Source organism: Gymnogyps californianus, chromosome 11 (assembly GCF_018139145.2).
Source record: "Gymnogyps californianus isolate 813 chromosome 11, ASM1813914v2, whole genome shotgun sequence".
In the NCBI taxonomy this organism is placed as follows: Eukaryota; Metazoa; Chordata; class Aves; order Accipitriformes; family Cathartidae; genus Gymnogyps; species Gymnogyps californianus.
Genome location: NC_059481.1, coordinates 445,984 through 467,450, shown reverse-complemented (window position 1 = coordinate 467,450; position 21,467 = coordinate 445,984). Strand labels below are relative to the sequence as shown.

At 52.2% G+C, this 21,467-nt stretch overlaps 1 protein-coding gene across 1 annotated transcript in view; it reads left to right on the top strand.

The window, feature by feature from the left end:
• Positions 1-21,467, top strand: part of ALPK3 (alpha kinase 3) — a 33,362-nt gene that overhangs the window by 11,421 nt on the left and 474 nt on the right. The window contains exons 3-14 of the mRNA XM_050903672.1: positions 441-485; positions 1,317-1,438; positions 9,101-9,218; positions 10,541-11,573; positions 15,127-16,975; positions 17,796-17,943; positions 19,386-19,513; positions 19,787-19,822; positions 19,946-20,220; positions 20,575-20,663; positions 20,918-21,135; positions 21,332-21,380. Coding sequence (XP_050759629.1) covers positions 441-485; positions 1,317-1,438; positions 9,101-9,218; positions 10,541-11,573; positions 15,127-16,975; positions 17,796-17,943; positions 19,386-19,513; positions 19,787-19,822; positions 19,946-20,220; positions 20,575-20,663; positions 20,918-21,135; positions 21,332-21,380 — 4,110 coding nt within the window. The remainder of the gene's footprint in view (positions 1-440; positions 486-1,316; positions 1,439-9,100; positions 9,219-10,540; positions 11,574-15,126; positions 16,976-17,795; positions 17,944-19,385; positions 19,514-19,786; positions 19,823-19,945; positions 20,221-20,574; positions 20,664-20,917; positions 21,136-21,331; positions 21,381-21,467) is intronic.

Sequence of the window (21,467 nt, the reverse complement as noted above, 5' to 3'; positions counted from 1 at the left end):
AGCAGGTAGAGCATGAGTGGCAGCAGCACCAGCATCCTGCCTGCAAGCCGGAGGCTGCTTGTGAGGCCGGGGTCCTTCTCATGGAGCCCTCACCACGTGCTATGAGCCCTTCTGCTCGTGGTGGAGCTGTGTCAGGAATGGTTTGGGGGTTTGTTCCACCTCTTGCATGTCTCTAGAAGCTGATCACTTGTTTAAGGAATGTCTTTCACTGCTGAAAATGATATAAGTAGAGCTGCCAGCTACCGGTTCTCTTGCAATATTTGCTGTTTCTCCTGAGATCCTTGCACTTGAGACCTTGGGGTCCTCTCTCCTGGTGTAAACATGTAGTGTTTTAATTGCAGAGGGAAAAATGAAAGAAGCAGCTCTTCTCTTCCAAGAGCCCCAGAGCACTATCTGAATGAAGACTCAACTTGGAATTAAATAATTTTCCTTTATTTAAGAAAGCCCAGGTCTTCTGGAGCCTCTCTTGGTGATGCTCCAACAGGGTTGGCAGTGCTGTATGAATATGGTGATTTATTGCTATCATTGAATAGTGCTTAAATGACTGGAGAATCTAAGGTCCATTTTTGAGCATCATAGCTCATTTTTGAGCTTCACTATTTGGATAGTTCTGGCTATTTGGGTGTCCCAGCCTGAACTTCGAGGTCAGTGCCTGAACTCATGGAGTACGTAGTGTGAGTGCCTACCTGCAGCAGTGAGAGGTTAAACAGGGAATGGATGTCAGCTTCACACATAATTCCTGAGCTCAGAAAGCTGCAAGGCAGGCTCAAGGTCTCCTTCAGTGAGCTGTCCCCACAGCAGGCAGCTTTTCTTAATTCAAAGCTTTCAAAGAGGGCTGTTGTGCTCGGGAGACATGTTCAGTTCACACTTGGCCTGAAATTACATATGAAGTCTTCACAAATAAAGTAAAATCTCGGTGAACGGGACAACACTTGAAACACTGATGGTGCAGTACTGGGAGTGTGAAGCTGACTTTGTTAGGGTCTTGCTTTGAGCCTGCTGGCTGATCAAAGAAATGTTCTGGTGTAATCAAGAACTAAAATGGTTCTTGACATTCATTACCCCAATAGCCATAAGGGCTAAGACAAAGGGAATGTCTCCCAAATGACACTTTAAATTGACAGTCATCATAGGAGTGAAAAAACAGTCAAATAGCCTGACACTGGACTGGACTTGTGAACAGCCTAGTGTAGGGATGATGGGAGGGAAGGAGGGCATTTACAACAAGAACACAGGCTTCTGAGGTGAGATAGAAAGTGGGCCCTTTGATTTTTCTAGTACTTTGATCTCTAAGAAATGCTTCTTGAATCTTCCAGGAGCACCTTCTGCGCAATCATTTCTCAGCTGACGGAGGAAACCCAGCCACTATTTGAAACCACTATCAAATCCCGTTCTGTGTCCGAGGACGCTGATGCTAAATTCACGTGCATAGTGACAGGTAACAGTGTCTTCAGTGAATAACCTGGTCCTGCCTCACTTGCTGGACTTGCGCTAGTTAAACTCTAGAGCAAGTGATAAGAAGGCAACACGTTAACAAGTCCACTGTTGTCAGACTGCCAAGTAAAGATTCAGCAATTGCATGATGATTTCGGCTTTAATTTAAGGGGGGACGGAAACACCTGAGATTGTAAAGAGGCAAAGGCATAACCTAACATCTCAAACAAAGCAAATTAAAGACCAGAAAATGGAATATGCTGGTTACTGCTTGGGCCAGCTACATTTTATTGTCCTAATCTCTGCTTCTTCTCTAATCCTGGACTCCTTAACTCAGGAATGTGTGGTTTTGAAGACTAAGGCTATTATACTGGAGCCAACTCTGGCTCTCTTTGCTGGCTGTAAATGGTTAGAGTGCAGCTGCGTTTGCATCAGTGATAAACCCGTGTGTCTTTCAACATCTGAAATAAAAGCTGGTTTCTGCCCAATGAGCTAAAATCTAACCTTGGGCAGGAAGGGGTTAGGCCAATAAGAGGAGGAGGGGGAGGCTGGAAAAGGGGGCTGGTACTAAGGCATTGTGATGATGTGGCATGGCAGTACAAGTGGGCTCCTTTGCTGATGAGCTTTTGTCCTTTAAATATAGAGACTCAAAACCTCTTTTTTCCATAGTATGTACTTGTTTATGACTCTGTGATCCTTCCTGATGTTGCGCATGTTAATTATTCCGACAGGTTACTCAGTGAGAGACATTAAACAAGTTTGTAAGTTTTGGAAGGAGGAGGGTATCTCCAGTGAGCCTCTTAGTCACAAGGACCAAGACATCCCTAAGATTTAGGAAATCTAGTTTGCCATTAGAAACATGCTGTAAATAAGCTGTGCACCAGGAAACACAGACTGAGCCCTTCTGAGAGCTGCTGGCTCTGAATTCTTGGCTCTTCTCTCATGGATTCACTTGTTTGCAGGTCTGACTTTCTGAACTTGCAGAGGTACAACTGATATATTGATTTTATTGACGCTTAACTTCAGCAGACCATTTCCTGCTTCTAGGGCAAAAGTGGGCTGCTAGGGAGAGGCCTCCAAACCATGCCCTTCAGTGATTCATTAGAAAGGCTTTCCCAATTAAAGTTTTCTAAAAGCAAAAGCTTGACATATTGCGCGGTATCATGGAACTCACCATTCTGCAAGCCATGAGTGTCAGAGGTCAAAAAATGAGTGATGTTTAGATATGTTAGGAAATCCTAAGTAATAGCAGATACAATTCTCTCTTCCACCTCCCCTTGCCTGAAAGTGTAGAAGTGCTGCATGACTGCTTACTGCAAGGACATGCGGTAGCACTGCTCTCCCTTTCAGGATTTCTTGCCCCTTTTAAAGTGCCTAGTCCTGGCTTCTCTCACTGGCTTAAATCTTCACCAGCTGCACCTTGAGGATGACCGTTCCCTCTGACAAACTTCATCTCTTCCAAAGTCTGGATGATACCATCAGCTCCACGTGGGCTCTGTCAAGGTGAGATGCGTTTGTGCAGCTGAGCTCTAGTTCACCGTGAGACTAGATGGATGACAGGGTGGGAAGTGCCCTGCACGTGTGATGCCCAACCTGCTCAGTTTCCTCTCAAGAGGACTGGGGAAGAGATAATTCAGTCAGCCCTATCAAGGAGGCCTTGTAAATGTAATGTCCATGTCCTTTCCAGCATCTCACCTGGAAAAGCTAGAGAAGCTCTTCACTGTATAATGTGCAGGAGACGTGCTGCCAAGGAATAACCTCCTCTGCTTGTACCAAAACCGAAGTATCAGTGTCTAGAGACAGATCCGGTCTCTGTCCAGTCTGTAGCCCTTCCTGCAGTCCATCCTTGCTCTTGGGAGGCAGGATGCTGCCTTCCAGTTTTGGATGACCTGCTGCTGCTGTGTAGCACAACCTGGTGTATTACACCAAGTTGAAAACTTGACCTGATACTGGTCTCATTTTCTACTCAGGTGAAGGAAAGTGTCAAATGGGCATCTTCAGCATGTAGCCTATTGCAGTATTTTTGTACCCAGTAAACTAGATTGGGGGATGTCTTTATGCACGTCAATTAATAAACCTACAAAATTAGGAATTTTCATGGAAACGTCCTTAAAAGCAGCCTGGACCATCTATGCCATATGGTCATCTCTTGCATATGGTCCTGTGGACTGCTTTAGGAGCTCGGGATCTCTTTGGGAGAGAGGGACACAAGGTAGAAAGCAAACTCTGACTGCAAAGTCTGATCAGTAGTTCAGATATCTCTCCCTGCCATGATGTTTACATTCAACTGGGAGATGTTACGGGGAGAAAGGAAGTGGCGATTGCATCCCTGGCCGGTGACCAGAGTGGAACCAGCTCAGTCCCACTGCTGTGGCTGGAGTCCAGGGACACCCTGGTTCATAGGCTTGCAGGAGGCAAAGGGCAGACTGTCAGCTGCTCCTGTTTTGACTCTCAAGCCACAAATATGGATACATGACCTACAATAACATCTTAATATTTTTTTTGCTGCTTCTTGACCAATAATGAGAGTTACAGGGTAGTCCCACATCTATGAATACCAGTGACTTGCTGGGCATGTCCTTGGAAGGCAGCAAGATGCAAGTGTTTGAAGAGCCTGTCTCCAAAATGTGCTGGGTGGTGCAGGCAAGAAAAAAACAAGTCAGGCAGAGGCAGACTTCCTGATGCTCTTGGGTGGTTGCACAAACCCTCCTTTCCTCCTGTTGCCTAGTTCTGCCTGCTACTGGTGTCCCTAGTGTGTCTGATTTGATTGTTTTGGGTCAAATCCTGCATCAGTGATGACACGTTTTCTTTTTTTAGACAAAATTAGTTCATCCTTTGTTCTCTGAGACATGTGAAAAAGGGAACGAGAACATTTCCATTTACGGTGCAGTTTCTTACAGAGCAGAGCGCACCCTGCTTCTCTGCACCAGGTGTTTTCCTTGGTGGGTCTGTCTGGACTTCAGGATCTGAAGGGTCATCACAGATCCTTCCCAGTGAGTGGATATTGGGCTCTTCTCTTCAGAGAGTGGCCCTTATTGGAGGTGCCACTACAAGGATTTTACAACTTTTCAGTCATTTCTATATAGCGTTGGCTGGGAAGGAGAGATGTCGGCTGCTGAAATGTCGGGGCTTGGATGAAAGGGCCTGGGTCTGTGACTGCTTGTTAGGGAATGAGGCCAACTGGGAAAGATGATGACTGGATCTAGCCAAGACCATTGTATGTCAGTACCAGGTATTGCCCGCTGTTGTACAGCTGCCTCTTCAGCGCCATTTCAGCCCTCCTTAGGCAGGCTCAGCCCCTCTGACCTGGCTGCCCAAATCAGGAGCTCGGTCCCATCACTCCCTTCATGGGTCAGTGCTTGTACTGAAGAAGTGTCCGGCCTGGTACCTCTCCCATGCTATGCAGGTGCTTGATCAACGTGGGCATCTGCACTGTGTTGAGTAGCACATCCCCCGAGGGGATGGGAACAAAGCAACGTGCCCAGAAACAATCTGGTTTTATTGTAGGGCTACGGAGGGGAAAGGGCTTTGCCCATGGCTTAGGGAAGAGAGTTGGGGTGAGGTGAAGAGACAGTCACGTGCTTAGTGGATGAGGATTTTAATAAGCATAAAGGAGTTTGGCTTGTTGCGTCCGTGGTGGCCCTTAGGAAAACGTTTGAAGGATGAGAGTGAAGTGCTTGGATGAAGGATGTCTGGACAAATGCAGGGGCTGCGAGTGGAGTGGATGGGTGGTGGGGATGGGGTAGTGAGTACAAGAGCAGAGAGCAGGCTGGTGGGAGATGAGGATGCCTGGGTTTGGGGCAGCCAGGGCAAGAGAGGGATGGAGAATGAGCACTGCTCACAGGCCGGTGGCATGAGGAACTACTGCTCTTAGTGAGTGTCTATCTGTCCCTCCTGTCAGCATTACTGGAAGCCTCCTTGTCTTCAGGTGATGGGGAGGTTTAAATCCAGAAAGCCAGAAAGGATGAGATCTTACCATGACTTTTCCTCCCAAGACTGCCTGAAGCCCCCACTCCACATAGCTTGTGTAGAGCAGAAACAGAAAACCGTGGAGATTATGTGTAACTGTTCTAAATGCTTTCCACCTTCCCAAGTTTCAGAAGACTAACTCCCCACCCCAAAAAATCCAAAAAGGAAAGTTGCTTTAAACAGAGTTTCTCTGGTTGATTTTGGATAGCTGTTGCAAGGACTGTTTTGGATAAGGTCACCAAAGCTTTGAAGACTTCTCAGACTTTTAACAGCTTTGGGAAAAAGAATGTTTGATCTAAACCTGGCAATCTCCATGAAAAAAAAAATCCTTGCTCAGAAAAGTCTCCTGGGTCCTGCAGTGGAGGGCCATCATGCTGGAGCAATGCTGCTGGAAGACACACTTCCCGAAAAACTTTTGCTGGGCTCGAAGATGTGCAGCAGACGCCTGCCCTCCTCCCCAGGAATGCCCGGCACCACTCTGTCTGCAACTGTGGGGCGCTCGCTGGTGCACGCAGGGGACCAGCTGCCAGCAAATCCCTCTCGGCACCAGCTGCACGGGGGGTCTGCGGGAGTGACAGCTTTCGGAAGGGCGAGTGCCTGATTTATGAATGGCTGCTCTGTCTTGCAATGCGCTTATGCTAAGGGTGGGCATCTGGTGCCCTGCAGCGTGGCAATGCCCGCCGATGGAGCCCTCAGCTCAGCCACCGTGTCCCACCAGCACCCTTGAAATAGGCCTGTTGCGGCAGCTGGGCAACCTGCAGATGTTATGGTTGCAGGGGATGTGCCGGCAGTGATTCCTGCCCCCCCCACCCCGGACCAGGGGAATTTATTCACTCGGCAGCCTGAAGATGGATGCCTGCAGTGTCAGCAGCAGCTCCCCTCCCCAGCGGAGCGCAGGGTGTGCCAGGGAGCCTTGTCCCTGCACAGGCATCTCTCCATCCCCTGCTTGGCTCTCGTTACAAGCCCTAGGGAGGGACGGCTGGTGTTTGAACAGGCAGCTGGGGCCACTGTTTCTGCGTGGGAGGTGGGAAGCCTTTCAGCATCCCTCTGCCTGCAGGTTTCCAGCCAGCACTTGCCTGTAGCTTCCTTTCGCTGCAGGCTGGAGCGTGCAGCAGCAGCTAGTCCCTCCTTGCCTGTGCTGGGCTAGTATGGCGGTAGCCCCTGGTAGGGAGCAGGTAGCCTCGAGGACACAAGTGCTACAGGTCAAAGGGAGTTTAGGCTTAACAGGAGGAAAAGCTTTTCATCGAGGCACTGCACAGCTATAGAAATTGCAGCTCTTTCCGGCAGATGTCAGCTGGGAATGGGAATCAGCTGCAGAGGCCATGGGGGGACATCACAGGGCTTCTCGGAAACAATACGTTTGCAGTTCCCAGAATGAAGTGCTGCGATTGCTGTTCACAGGGTATTAGGAAATCTACCTGCCAGCTCCCCGCGTTACGAACCGTGGGGGACTCCTGAAGGTCTTGCCTGCAGAACAGCCCTTGGGGAGGGGTAGGATTGCTCTGGGCAAAGTGTGATCTGTGTATGAAAATCGTTTTGTTCCTCATCCCTGGAGCAGAAAGAAACCACCGCAGGCTCATTCAGCCCAGGGTCCTGCTGCCAAATATAGTCAGTAGCTAATATTTATGGAAAATATAAGCAGCAGCGACAACCCCTGGTGATAGCATCACTGGGATACTCTTGTGGCCTCCTCCAGTTAGCAGTTTAGGGCTCATTCGCTTCAGCCACAAGTATCTGAGAGCTTTGTACTTCTTCTAGAAACTGGTTTGGAGGGCCAGAGCAGCAGCAAAGAGCAGACCGTGGCGAGACGGGGACCAAAGGGGAGGATGGAGAGCCTTGCAGAAAGGGCTTCAGGAGAAAGTCATGACTTGGCTTCCTGCAGAAGAGGAGGAACGAGGCACTAACCAACAGAAAGCCAAAGCTGCCGATGGCAGTAGTGGGAGGGGAATGAGGCAGGAAAGGATGCGAGAGATGTACGGGCAGTGAGGATGGAGAGGGTAGATGCCGGGGCAGTGCAGCGTAAGAGACCTCAGTGAGGAAAGGAAGATAATAGGGTAAAATCTGGTCTGCGGGGGTGTCTGGGCTATGAAGATGGCTGTTGTTCATGGAGAAGAGCAGGAAAGGAAAACTCTTCTGAGACTATTTCCCCGACCCTGTCTGGTTCCAGTGGGCTAATTCCCTCGAGGGGTCAGAGGACACTGGAGAGCCCCAACAAGCAAGGGATGGAGACAGGGAGTGCATCAGAAGAGCAGACTGGGGTGGGGGGAACCAAGCAATACATGAGGAGAAGATTTGGCATATGCTGCTTTTCTGGTCAAAGGCATTTTGAATTGGCCAAAACCAGGGTGAATTCCTGCTGATGAGTCTTTGCTCCTGGTCTTTTGCTCCTGCTATGGGACCTTCATAGGAGCAGGCGTAAGCTGGGCTCAGGCATTGCTACAGGCTGCCAGCATCTCTGGCTGGTGCAAGTAGGAGCCTCCTCACCCTGGAGATGAAAAGGGTCCTGGTCAGCCCTGAAACCTGTGGGTTGGCAGCTGGGAAGTATCCAAGATAGGTAGGTAGTGCCCTGTCCCTGCCCTCTCTCTACCACAGAGCCGTTGAGTCCGGATGCTTTGGATATTCCCGGAGAGCCCTTGCTGGCCCCACGCCAGGGCTGTCCATGAGAGCTGACCCCCCGCTGCATTTGGGGGTGCTGGGGACTGGTGGGGAGACCCCTGGGGACTGGTGGAGGTGAGCAGCGTGCCGAACTCCTTCACTTCGGCAGCACGGAAAGCCAGCAGGGGCATTTGCAGGAGATAAGCTTCAGATATCTACCTTGGGGCTTCAAACAACCGTTGAGCGCATTGACTTAAGCAGAGGCATGATGTAATCATTGAAACTTTTATCCCAGGCCCTTAGGGTCAGCTTGGCTCTGCCAGGAGCCCCGTGTGAAGTATGGGAACCAATGTTGGCCACAGGCTCAAGCAGTTTTCCCCTGAAAAACTGCTCTTATTCTGGGCTAGAGCTGCTGAGGGTGGGAGATGAGGGCTGTGGCTAGCACTGGTCCATGTGGGGCACTCATGCTGATCCACACCACTCAGTGGCGGGGAACGTGGCTGCGTGCCTGGCCTGCTAGCCAGCCAGTCACACACGTCATGATGTCATTCTACTGAAAAGGCAGGTGACATCTGTTGTCAAGTGACATTTGTAGGACACCAAGCTGGCTGTGATGCAATCAAGGTTGTTTCTGTTCAATGGAAACTTTTGGATCAGCTTACAGGCTGTGACACTTAGCTAAATGCTGTGAGCTCCATGGAGGGGCGAATGCCTGTTTTCTAACCTTAGCCTCAGTCTCATCAAAACATGACTCTTCATATAAAAGTGACAGTATGCTCACCTTCTGCTCCCAGCCAGCGTTACAAGAGACGATCGTGTGATCCACTCCCCTCTGTTCAGGAATGAAGTGCTAGGATTTTTTTCTCAAAAATAGCCCTATTCCTGGGAGTGATAAAAGACTTGGATAAGCCCATCAGGTTTCCACTCACAATACTTTTTCTGCTGTGTGATTTAAAGAATGCAGTGAGCCCAGAATAACATGTATCCTATTCTGCCGGAGCGTTTCGTTTTGCTGTTGATACCTTGTCCCCGCGGGAGCAGGCTTGCTGTGCTACTGGTTGCAATGTTTCACACCCTGATGTACCATCCATCTCCTCCCCAGGATACCCGCGGCCGGAGGTGACGTGGTATAAGGATGATGAAGAGATGGACCGCTACTGTGGCTTACCCAAGTATGAGATATTCCGTCATGGAAATCGCCACACCCTGCAGCTGTACAAGTGAGTAAAGAAGCTGGAGAGTGGTTGGATTTTGTGATGGGAGCTCTGAGCATGTTTTCAGTATTTGGAGGAGCTGGCTGTCAGCAGTGATCTCCCCCCAGCACCCATGCTGGCCCCTTCTGCTCCCCATTGCGATGTTCCCAGCTGTCCCTTCCCCTTCAGCTCTTTGCTCTGATGACTCCCTGATCACATCAGTATGAGATCCATTACTGCATCCAGGGATAGCTGCCGTGCCGGAAGCAAGAGGAAGGTCAGGAGAAATTCCTCTCTCTGGAGCCTTCCAGTGCTGGTAGCAGCATGTGCTATGGCTCCACCAGACAGGAGCTGAGCATTAGGGCTGGACGAAGGTGAGCGAAGGGAAAGCGCTGGCCCTCCGGGATGATGGCCGAGAGGATCAGGCAGGATAAGGACGGAAACAGTTCATAGGAGTGTCCTGAGCAAGGGCAAAGAGGGGAAAGGGCTGCAGCCCTCTCCCAAGAGGGCCTTTCCTAGCTCTCACCATGAGGTCAGGGAAGGAAAGGGCTGCTTTGGCACTTGACTGATGGAGCCAAGGATCTCCTTTATTCAGCCCTGACTACCAGCTTCTTTTAACTTTAAACAAGGACTGTGTTTCTGGAGAGCCAGGCACACTGTGTCCCCAGCCAGCCGAGGCCTGTTGCACCTCAAGTCCTGGATTTGGGATGTCAGACAGGTGCGGCACTGTCTGAAAGTGCAGAACATTGGTATTGCTGATAGTCCTGTCACCCTCGTGTTTCTAGCCTGGACTTTTCTGCCACCCAGGTGTGCTCCAGGTTTCTGTCAGAGGCTGGCTCACCTCTCGCAGGAGCAGGGATCTCCATGGGCCAGGCGTCCCCAAGGGGTGACAGCAGAGACAGCATGCACATGCTTGTGCTGGTGCCTGTGAAGCGGGGTGGGAAGGGTTTGGTAAGGCAGTAGGGTGGAGGAAGAACAGAAATGTCATGTAGGCTATGAAGAGCTGAGAGGAGAAGATACTGCAGAGGAATGTGGCCAAGAACAGTCAGGAAGCCTCATGCTAGCTGTTCCTCCTCCATCACAGCCCTCTCTTATCAGAGTTACAGCCCAGGGGGGAGCTGAGCACTGATTTAACATCCAACTCGCTTATCTGCTAGTGCTGAGAACAGGCAGAGCCCGGGGCGGGAGGCCAGCCCCAGGCCTCCAGACCTACTGCGGGCACCTCAAGGGCCACGTCTTCGTCTTCTGGCCCCTCTGGAGCAAGAAGTGGGAGACCATGCATGCCTGTGTGCCCAGCGGTAGTGCCTGGGGAGGACGGGCAGGTCTCACGCAGAGCTTTTGGTTTCCAGGTGCCGAGAAGAAGATGCAGGCATTTACCAGGCCTCAGCTAGAAATAACAAAGGCATCGTGTCCTGCTCTGGCGTGCTGGAAGTGGGAACCATGACGGAGTTCAAAATCCATCAGAAGTGGTTTGACAAAATTAAGAGAAAAGCTGAAGAAAAGTTGCGAGAGATAGAACAGGGCAAGAAACGAGGGAAAGAAAATGTGGAGGTGGAGAAGTTGCAGAGAATGAGCCCCGATCGGCTCCAGAGAAAGCGGAGGCTGGCCAGGGATCTGAACCTCCGGTCAGCAGGCTCTCTGTGGGAGAACGAGGATGCAGCAAAAGTGCACGTTGCCGATTCTGAGTCCAGATTACATGAGGATATTGCTGAGCCGAAGGAGCAGTCGGTCAATGCGATGGCGGGCTTTCCAAACAAACTGATAGCACCTTTGAAAGCGGAGGTGACCACCAATGGAGATACCTCTTTGGAAAGTGTGGAGGAGAACGGGAACAGCTTTCTTGCGTACATCTACGAGACGGTGGAGGACCTCGCGACTAAGCCAGTGGTGAAAGACTCTGCAGCTAAAAAGAAAAAGAAGGTGGAGGCTCCTCCAGCAGCGAAGCAGGAAGTTTCCAAGCGAGAAGAAAGTGGGCGAGACAGGGCCAACCCCTCTCCAAATCCAAGGTTTGCCCCTCCTGTCCCCTTACGGAGGAACGCACGTTTCAGGGCGGCAAATGATCAAGAAGCAGAAAACAGTCCAAAAATCAAAGAGCCTGGGAAAGCTGTGAATCAGGACACTAAAATCAATGGTGACGTGCACTTCTCTTTGAAAGAGATGTATTTTGATAAGCAAGTGAAGCCGGCAGCAGGGAAGAAGGAGGTGGGAGCCAAGGAAGCGGCTGTGAGCGAGGCTGCCCGGCAGCCTGTGGCAGTCAGCAGACAGACGCAGGATGCTCTGTTGTCCTCAGAGGTGTTGGAGGCAGGACCTGTGCCGTCCGAGGGACAGAGAGGCCAGCGCCGAGCACAGAAGTCGGAGGGAAACAAAGCCGTCCGTCCAGAGGTAACTAGGACAGAAAGCAGCCAACGCAGGGGTTGCAACAAGAAAATATTTGTGCCGCACGGTTGTATTGTGGCACCAGCCCTGGGAGGCTGTGTGTACCCCATGGGATCTGCTGCCGAGGCTTCCTAGGTCTCCACTGGCAAAAGCACCCAGGAAAAAGGGCTTTCTGGACTTTGTGTGCCCAGACAGCAGAGCTTCCACCCCATCTCCGAATAAATGTCAGACAAGGTGATGAGGAGAGATGTATGTCAGGGCCCTCCGGCCGAGCAGCTGGTCTCTGAGTGGCCTGGGGCGTGCTGTGAGCTCTCCTGTTTAATCGGCATGCTGACCTCATGCGAAATGTTTCCAAATCAGTTAAGCAGGGAGCACTGAATGGCTATTTATAGTTGGGGGTGGATGCCTTGTGCGTACGACGGGCAGCGAGACTGATGACATCTGTTCAGTTTAGCAATTGAGCCTGAGCTTCAGCCGGCGTTTAATGAGCCCCCCATGCAAATGAGCGCAGCGTGCCAGGTACGCCACGTGAGCTGCGCCAGGCAGGGCGTTGAATTTTGTTTACAGTGCAACATGTATACAGTAGATCTGGGCTATTTTTTGGCTCTTCCCTGTTGGAAAAACTCTGTTGCAAGACTCATTGTGGTGGTGATGCAGTGCCAGGGCACAGCACCTGCTCCTGACCCTCACTGCGTCTTTTAGTCAACTTCTATTTTTGTCACTTAACCTGAAGCATTTTCCATGAAAATATTAGACTGGAAGCTACCAGTCTTTTTTTTTTTTTTCCTTTTTTCTTTAATGACCCTTTCTGTGGTAAAAGGTTCTCTGAGTCCAATTTGCAGGTGCCGTCAGGATTTGGTGTTTGAGCTATGGTAGGTGCACGCTTTCAGTACAGACCAAGGCTATCAGAGGTGGCACTCTGGGTGCAGCACGTCTCCCTGGGTAGGTAATGCAAATATTTCAGGGTGTGGAAACATCCACGATACGGAAAGTGGGACTGCCAGGTGCTCCAGTGAAAAAAAATTCCTTTCTTCCTCCTCTAGATTTCTTTAGCCAAAGGTAGGAGAACCGTTTACTGGTAAGAAACCTGCTGTGTTATGCAGTGAAGCAAGCATCTGGGTCCTGGCCTCGCCACAGTGCAGCGCCCTGAACCCATCTTTAACCTGACCCATCAGCATCACATATTGCTGCAGAAATTATTGCTGTGCGTGCGAGCCCATGGCAAAGCAATTCGTTTTCTCCCTCTCTGCTCATTTTTACGCCCCTTGCTCTTAAGGAGGGTGGAAAGTGTTGGTGTGTAGCAGCCAGGCTTGGGCTGTCATCCCTGAGCCTTTAACATGCATCAAGGTATTTTCCTCTTCAAAAACCCACTCACAGAGGGAAACCTGTAACTTGTCAGCTGGTGTGCCTTTGAGTAGACAAAAGGGAATGCTTTTGATTTGAATTTGAATGCTTCAGCTAGTTGGTGATGCTGGGGAAAGTGCTCAGGCTTTTGTGTGACCAAATAAGCTATTTTAAAGCCCTTTAAAGCTGACTCCGGATGTGTTTGAGGATATTTTCACTCCCCAGGACACGGGTTGCTTGTCTTTTTCTTTTTTAATCTTTCCCTTAAACAAGACAGGGTCGTAGCATGAGTGTTTTCCTGGCCTTGGGACCCAGCTGGGCCTCATGCTCAGGACTTCTCTTTTGAGCTCAATTTATCCATAGCACAAGGGCTTTGCACAATGCCAGACCTTAGCCAGGCTCTGAACATCCTCACACACAAGAGCGGAGAAGAAACTGCATTTGCATGATGATCACTCTTGCCTAACTTTGAAACTGATGATTTTATTATATTTCTTTTATATGCCCCTAGTTTGAGTGTTTTACAATTACTTAAGGACAGATGCTTTTCTGAAAAGCTCCCAGAAAGCTTTTCTGAATAAGCTTTAGTTCGTGCACCAGCAATAAGGAAATTTCCCGCAAGCCCCAAGTCCTCTTCAGCCAAAGAGATGTCCATATTGACCAGCACCATTGCGTAGAGCCGCCTCTGTGCATCCATCTGTGAACTACCAGCCCTGGTCCACCTCCAGCCCCGCTGGGCACTGCTCAACCCCCCAGGCAGAAGGACCAGGGCTGGCCTGTGGTTAGATTGGGCTGTGTCCATCCCCGTCCCTTTCCATGCCACGGAAGACCAAATACTGTGGTAAAATCCAGGAGGGTTTCACTGCATGAAGCCTGTCTGTCTCTTAAAAGAAAACCTTTTAAGCCTGAGCACTGGGATGCTCTATGCTGTGACACTCAGCCCGTTGAAGCAGGCTAGGGACATGGCTCTAGGGGAACAGCAGCAGGGACGTGTGGCATTTGGGGGTGCCTGTGCAACCCTGTGAACCCTATTTCTGCACTCCCTATGTGCAGAGACAGAAACTACCTGGCCTTTGGCATCCTTTGGAGTCTACCAAGGAAGCAGACTTGAATTTTGTGTGCAGGAATGGCCCCCCTAATGCTGCTCCTCCCACCCCAGTCCTCTGATATTCACATTGTCATAACCATTGCTTGGGGAAGGGTTTGCTGAGAGACCAGCATTACCTTTCCTGGTTTTTCCAAGCATTCAAATGAAGCCGAAGTGGCACAAAATAGAAGGGCTAAGTGCCACAGCCCTCCTTTCCCATGGACCTCATTTTGGAGGCTTAAAGCTTAAGTCAGAGACCTCAGGAGAAAATCCTTAGCAGCAGATCCTCTGGGATGGAAGGGGAACCTGTTGTGTGCATGCCCGGTTCCCATGCAATTGTCCTGATGTTGCTAGCTGAGCATCAGCCGGGCACAGTGTGTATCAGCGGTATCACTGCCTCCCCTGAGCCTTATTCTACAAAAATAGATAGTGCTCCTTGGCTGGAGGATTTCGCCAGATCTCCTCGGGATAAAGCTCAGCCGTCACAGCGGGCAGCTTGCTGAAACGTCTGCTGGTGTGCAGCTGCAGTCGGAAACATTTGAGCTTCCCGAATGTCAAAGAAACAGGATGGTCGAATAGCGCAGATAATGTCACGGTGTACAGTTTCACTATAAATCATTTGGGCAGCCTCATCCAGATAGTGTGTGACGTGCCGATCGCCCCATCTCAGAGTGGAGATTGCAGATATAGTATAGGGGGAGCACTGAGTCTTAAAAAAGAGCAAGGAAATTATACAAGGTCTCGGCAACGGCTGGTGAAAATGGGCAAGTTTTGCTCCTTGGGAAGGCGCCGTGTCAGAGGAGATTGAATTAAAAGCCATTGAATGTTTTAGAGAGGCAGATCTCCTGCCTCTTTGTGCACAACCAAGGCATTGAAAGGCAGAAGAGTTGGAGCCGATGAAAAGAAAGAACGTTTTGTGCAGCGTGACAGGGGCTGTGGGACCCACTGCCGTAGGACGATGGCGAAACCAGGAGGCCCCGGATGAGTGAGTATCAGCGATACCAGGTTAATACTTATGATTCAAGCAGAAGTTGGGCAGTGCCCTATGGTACAGATGGACCACAAGCACCACTGAGCAGACCCAGGCAGTACAATGATGCTAATTTTCCATTTTCTGTTTTTGACTAGGTTGCAGCAGCAGTGGGACAGTCTGCTAGTGACCTAAAACATGCAGTGTCCAGTCCAACCGTAGAGACCGGTCAGCAAGCCAATAAGTTAGAGAAGCTCAGGAAAGAGATGCCTGTCTGCCAGGAGACCAGGGGGGCCGGGAAAAGGACAAATCCTCGGCTGAGGCCTCAGGAGCCACCAAAGCCACCAGCACCTTCTCCAGACCACGTGCAGTCCAGCAAGGAGCACCCTCCCTCTAGGAAGCAGGCAGAACGACATTCCCGTGCTCTTGAGGGCAGAGAGACCCAACAAGGACTGTTAAATCAAGAGGACAAAAACCAAGGTGAGGAAGAGCCATTGCTAAAGAAATCGAGTCCTCCAGAGCCTGGAGAAAACACTCCTTTTGAGCAAATCACACATCAGACAGCAGTCAAGGATAGGAAGAGCAAAGAGGCAGGAGCAGAGCTGTCCAGGAGCCATCCGGGTGCAGAGGCAGGAGGGGGTGGTGCAGCCAAGCCATCTCCAGGGGCTGCACACAGGGAGGCGGGAGGGACACCATTGGGACATCAGGAGACTGAAACGCCAGCTCCTGCTTCAGTTCGACTTGCCAAGGAAAAGCCACTTCCTGCTCCTGCGGCTGGGACATCGGTGGCTCGGGAGGCACTGCTTGCAGCTCATGGTGCCCCAGGGATGGAGGCCACAGCAGGAGAGGTCCTGTCTGGAGCCCAGCTCCTGCCTCCTGCGAGCAGAGAAATGGAAATCAAAAAGGCAGATGGATCTGCCCCGCAAGAGTTTTCAGCCAGCGTGTTAGGGGAGGAGGGTGCTAAACCAGTGCCTGTGGGACCTCAGGGGAAGGAAGGAGGAGAGCAAACAGCCACAGCTCTGCGCCAGGAACCGGCAGCACCTTCAGGCACTTTTGAAGGGGGTGCTGAGGTTCAGCCACAAGTACCACTGGTCCTGCCTAGCCCCGAGATACCTCAGGAGATGTCTTTGGAGGAGAAGATGCAGCACAAAAACCTTATTTCCTCCTTGAAGAACTATCTGCTGCTGCTTTTAAAAATGTCAGATAGCAGTAAGGATGCCACGAAAGAAGACACTGACCCCAGCGACAAGGAGCAGCCCGATGCAGAGGAAGTCATGCTCCCAGAGATAGGCATTGCAGGCCTGAGCCCCCGCACTTCAAGGAGAGTTTTGGAAAAGGTACAAAACAATCAGCTCTTCCAGACAGCAGAGAACTTGCCTCTGACCCCCAGGACATCCAGGCGGATCACGGGCATGATTAACGAGGAATTCATTACCAGCAAGGAGATGCTGGCTTGCAGGCCTGTGCCGCCAAAGAGACGCACCCGGGTTGCTCCCGAGGCAGAGGGGCCACCCCAGCTCTCTGTGCCCTCCATCGTGGTGGGCAGCCTGCCAGCAGCAGGAGTGGGGCAGCCTCCTAATAATATTTCCGATTTGCCTCCAGTGAGCCCTGAAAAAGAGAGCCCTGTTGACCCTCTGGCAGTGCTACCTTGTGCCACGCCAGAGGAGCTTGCTTCTGGGGCCCGGCGCAAAATATACCTGCCAAAAACCAAGCAGGTCGGAGAGGAAGAGGAGTCAACCCCAGAGAGCCCAGGGCACGTGAGAAGTCCTACTGTTTCGCCACGGCAATCCAGGAAGAACACGGCCCTGTTGCAGTCGCCTGCCCTGGCTCCGTCCCCTCCCGCAGAGCAGCGCTCACCAACCCTCACGAAGAAGATGGCCACGTTGGAGGTTCCCAAGCTGTATGAGGAGTCCACAGGTGACAGCAGTGGTGACCACGAGGTCCCTGAAGATGCTAAGCCAGAAGCACAGCCAGCAGAGTCCAAGAAAACAAATAACCCATTTAAAGGTAAGGGAAGAGGTAATCCCCATGAAACATGTTTCCTTGTTGCCTACAAAGGGAGGCTGGCCAACTGAGCCGGTGATAGTCAGCTGGGGCCATGTGAGTTTTGTTTGTAGGGTTTTCAGCATCGCCCTTTGGCTGTGTGAAAGCCAAAAGTCTGCCCCAAGACTTATTCCCTCGCCCGGGGAGGGCGGAGGAATGCAAGAGACAGCAGGGCTGAGACTGGCTGTCTCTACAGCCTGGACTTCCCTGGCCAAAGGAATCATATAATCCTCTTGTTCTTGGTCTCTGTGTCCTGGTCCTCACCATGCCTCGTGCTAGTTGGGGGTCTAGTGGGCAACAGCGGGGTGCACGCTCCTTTTCCACCTTCATGGTCAATGCTAATTTGATCCCTCATGGCATTGAATTAGAAAAGGCATATTCCTGGTGTTGAAGTGCTTGCGGGAGCCAGGTGATACCCGCACAGAAATCAGCACTCTTGCAAAAGTAAGGGTAACCTTGATAAATCCCTACTTCAGTACATAAATGTTTCCTCCAACATTTATATATATGTTTTTCTGCATCGCCTCTGGCTGAGCCCCACTAGGTATTTGCAGTGCTGCGCTGTTGAACGAATTTGTGCCACTTGTATCGCACCGTAGAGCTCCGCTTGGATAAATGAGACCTTCCCTGGGAAGGCGATGTTGTACCAGGCTGTGCTGACATATGTGTGATGATACTCAACACCAAAGTCCTAAGCAGCAGCGCTGGGGTAGGCTGGCCTGTCCCCAGAGCTGCAGCCAGTACTGTGTGTCTCACCGTCGATCTCTTTGCACCCTGTCCTTAGCTCCACAGGTGATTCGTAAGATCAGGGCAGAACAATTTTCTGATGCATCAGGAAACCTGAAACTTTGGTGCCAGTTCTTCAATATTTTGAGTGACTCTAAGCTGATGTGGTACAAGGACGAGATCCCTGTAGCAGAAGCCCAAAGGAGGTAACCTGCCAGCTCCGCTTCATTGTAGTCCTTGTGCGTAGCCCTGGGTTCGTGTGTTAAATCCAGCTCCTTGCATTTACTGGGGTGAAGGTGCCCCTTCCGTTAAGGCTGCATGGGAAGCTCATTGCATGGCACAGTACATTGTGAACTTTATCTTCTCAGTGCCCGGGAGGGAGGGATCGCCCAGATGGGGAATTGCTGCCAAATTTGTCCTATTGATGCTCCGTCTGGAGCCTGGCTTAAGGGCTGATGCTTTGAGTAGCAGAGCCCTGGGGAGGGCAGGGGCTGAACCTGAACCTTGGGGAGGGCAGGGAAGGTGCTGTGCCCATCTCAGAGTTTGAGAGCTGGGTGTGAGCTGCAAAACTGGGACCCCAAGTGATACATGTGAGGGTTGGGAGGGTCTGCACACTGCATCTGAGCAGGTGCTTCCATGCAGCCACCACTAGCAAGCACCAACAGGGAAAAAGCAGCTCTGGCTGTGCCCTCTCTGTCCCTTGGCACTGCCCTTGCACAGGGAGAGCATGTTCGGACACCTGGGTGGCTTGTTGTATCCTGGATGCTCCTTTGGGTGCATTACGCAGAGAAATTTGTTCTCGAGCCCAAGGGAGCTTGTGTGGGAACATCATCCACATTGGATAGGATTTGCCTGATCCCTTTGTGCGTCCCTTGAGCTCCCTTTATAATGAGCAGGCAGAAAGAGGTGCTTCTGGGGCGGAAACGATCTCCTATGGCAGATATTTGAGCTGGGGCAGATGGACCAGCAGTGGCCATTGCCTTCTAGCTGACCAGAGCAGAGCCTGCTCAGCCAGCGGGTCTCAGGATGAGGGTCCCCCCTCTTCCCTCTGGTGCCCGTCATCTCCTTGCTGGTTCACACTGGCCATGCAGGCCTTTGGTTCTTGTGGAGACCTGTCTGCCCCATGTGTTGCCACCTTGGCTAGAGGAACTGCCAGCCCAAAGCTTGCTGCTGTAGGCTGGAGAAGACCGGCAGCCTGCTGATACAAAGCTCGTGCTTTGCTGGTCCCTCGGAGAGGGGCAGGCTGCAGGATGGGGAGTGGTGTCTGCCCTCACTTGTGAACAGCTGAAAATGAAGCTGGACACCTCTGTGGCTGTTTGGCTTCCAGCCATCCCATCCAGATGCAGGTCTGTTAGCCCAAGTACAGCCCTGACCCAGCCACTCAGAGGCAAGTACCTTTATCAGTCTGTAGCCCAATCCCGGCCAGATTTTGCAGGGCTTGCCTGGAAGACAAGCATCTCTGTGAGTACAAACTGCAGGGCAGGACTCCCGGTGCCATGAGGTTGGGGTGCCCTTGGGCTGGCTTCCTTTGTAGCCCTCTTCCAGCCCTCCAAGGGCAGCATGGTGCCCACCTGCAGTACCTGTCATGGGGCTCCCGTGTGCCCCCACACGTCACACGGGGCTGAGGCCATGCTCCCGTTTCTTCCAGTGCTGGCGACGAGGGCCAGGCAGCCTTGGCTGTCGTGCAGGCATCCCAGAAGGACTGCGGGGTCTACCGGTGTGTGATCAGCAATGAGTACGGCACTGACTCCACCGATTTCCTGCTCAGTCCAGAAGGTGAGGAGCCCTCAGCAGCCTGGCAGCTCTGCCAGCTGCCCAGCTGTGCCGTGGGGCAGCGTGGTGAACTGCAGAGAGGGCTTGGTGCCAGGCTATGGAGGGGGAGCCTTGCACGCCCCATAACACCACCTCTGGCGAGGTGCGTCTGCCTCAGTGTGCTAATTTATGAGCCACTCACACCATCTTCCTTGCCGTCCCTTGGTGTGGAAGTGCATGGGGCAGGGTGGGATCCTGGCAGGACCTTGACACCTCTTTGCTTTCTGTCTCCTCTAGTGCTGTCAGGATTTATCTTGCGGGAAGAGATCGAAGGTAAGAGCCATGTGCTGACGAGCTGCAACTGCTGCCCTTTGCTGCGCGGGGGGACAGGCAGCTCTGTGGCGGGGGCAGGACGTGCCCGCGTTGTCCCCCCTCACCAGCTCTTCCCTCTGCCAGTTGGAGAGGAGATCGAGATGACGCCCATGGTGTTCGCGAAGGGTTTGGCTGACGCAGGCTACTGGGGGGATAAGCTCTTCGGGCGCGTGGTGAGCGAGGACGTGGAAGTGGGTGCCGGTTTCCTGCGCAAAGCCTGCCGTGCCAGAGCCATCTACGGCCTGGAGCCCGTCTTTGAGTCCGGCCGCACCTGTGTCATCAAAGTGCACAATTTCATTGTCTTTGGGACCAAGAATGAGAACAGTCTCATCGAGAAGAACTACGATATCACCATCCAGGTGGGCGTCCTTGTGGGGCACCCCCCACCTGTCTCCCCCACACCTTCCCTGCCTGTCTGTGCCACGGTCCCCAGCTCTGTGCCCATTTTCTTCATTTCCTTCCACTTTTTGAATGCTCTGGAGGGGTCGAGCCATGTTCCAGCAGGCTGGCAATGTCCTTGTTATTCTTGACTTCAGCTCTTCTCTCTGAGCAACGTGGAGCTGCTCAGAGCTTTCTCATCACTTGTCCTTTGACCACCAGGACAGGGAAACAACTGGCAGTGGTCCCAGGGGATGCCTGGCCAGGCGGGGGGTCCCAGGGAGGCGTTGGTGCAAGACGGGACAGGTCCCTGACTCTTCTGTTTGCATCTCCAGGAATGTAAAATCCAGAACTCCAGCCGTGAGTACTGCAAGATCTTTGCCGCTGAGGCACGAGCCGTCCCTGATTTTGGAGCGGTGCCGGAGTAAGTAAGGTGCTGTGGCTCCGCTGGCTTGACATCCCGGCAGAGCATCCTGGGGGATGGTGGGAGGGTTCCCCGTGGGTGCTGGGGACATCCCGAAGGGCAGCTCACTCTTCTCCCACCTTCAAACGGAAGGGATATTGGGGGGAAGGCAAAAGCCAGGGTTGCAGACCATGGTGTGAATCTCCACTTGCTGCGGTAGGAGAGCTCGCCAGCTGGTGCTGACCCCACCCCATGGTCTGTGCGCTCCCACGCAGGATAATTCCTCTGTACCTGATTTACCGACCAGCGAACAACATCCCTTATGCCACGATGGAGGAGGACCTGGGTGGGCCCTGCGAGCAGTACTGTGTCACCGAGAGAGATGGCAGCTTGGTGGCACGAGGCACCTCGGAGATCGTGCTCAAATGCTGCACCTTCCAGCATTGGGTCTACCAGTGGACAAACGGAAACATCCTCGTGACTGACATGGAAGGTAAAGGGATCTCCCATCTGATTCCCGTGGCCCTTCACCACCCTCTGGCCTGTGAAAGGAGGAGGAAAAGCCCCAGCCTTGCCCTCCTGCCTTTTTCCCCACGTGTCATGGAGCCCAGCTCCCAGGGCGATGACCTGCCCTTGGTGCCGGTGCCCGTTCTCTGGGCAGAGACTGGTTGTCCTCCCTTTCATTGCAGGAGTGGGCTGGAAGATGACCAACGTGCGGATCGCTACCAACCTGAAAGGGTGAGTGACCCCGAGCTGTTGGCGCAGGGTGGCCCCAGCTCTGCCGCTCATGTGGCGAAGGGCCATGGTGGTGAGCGCGGCCGGGGT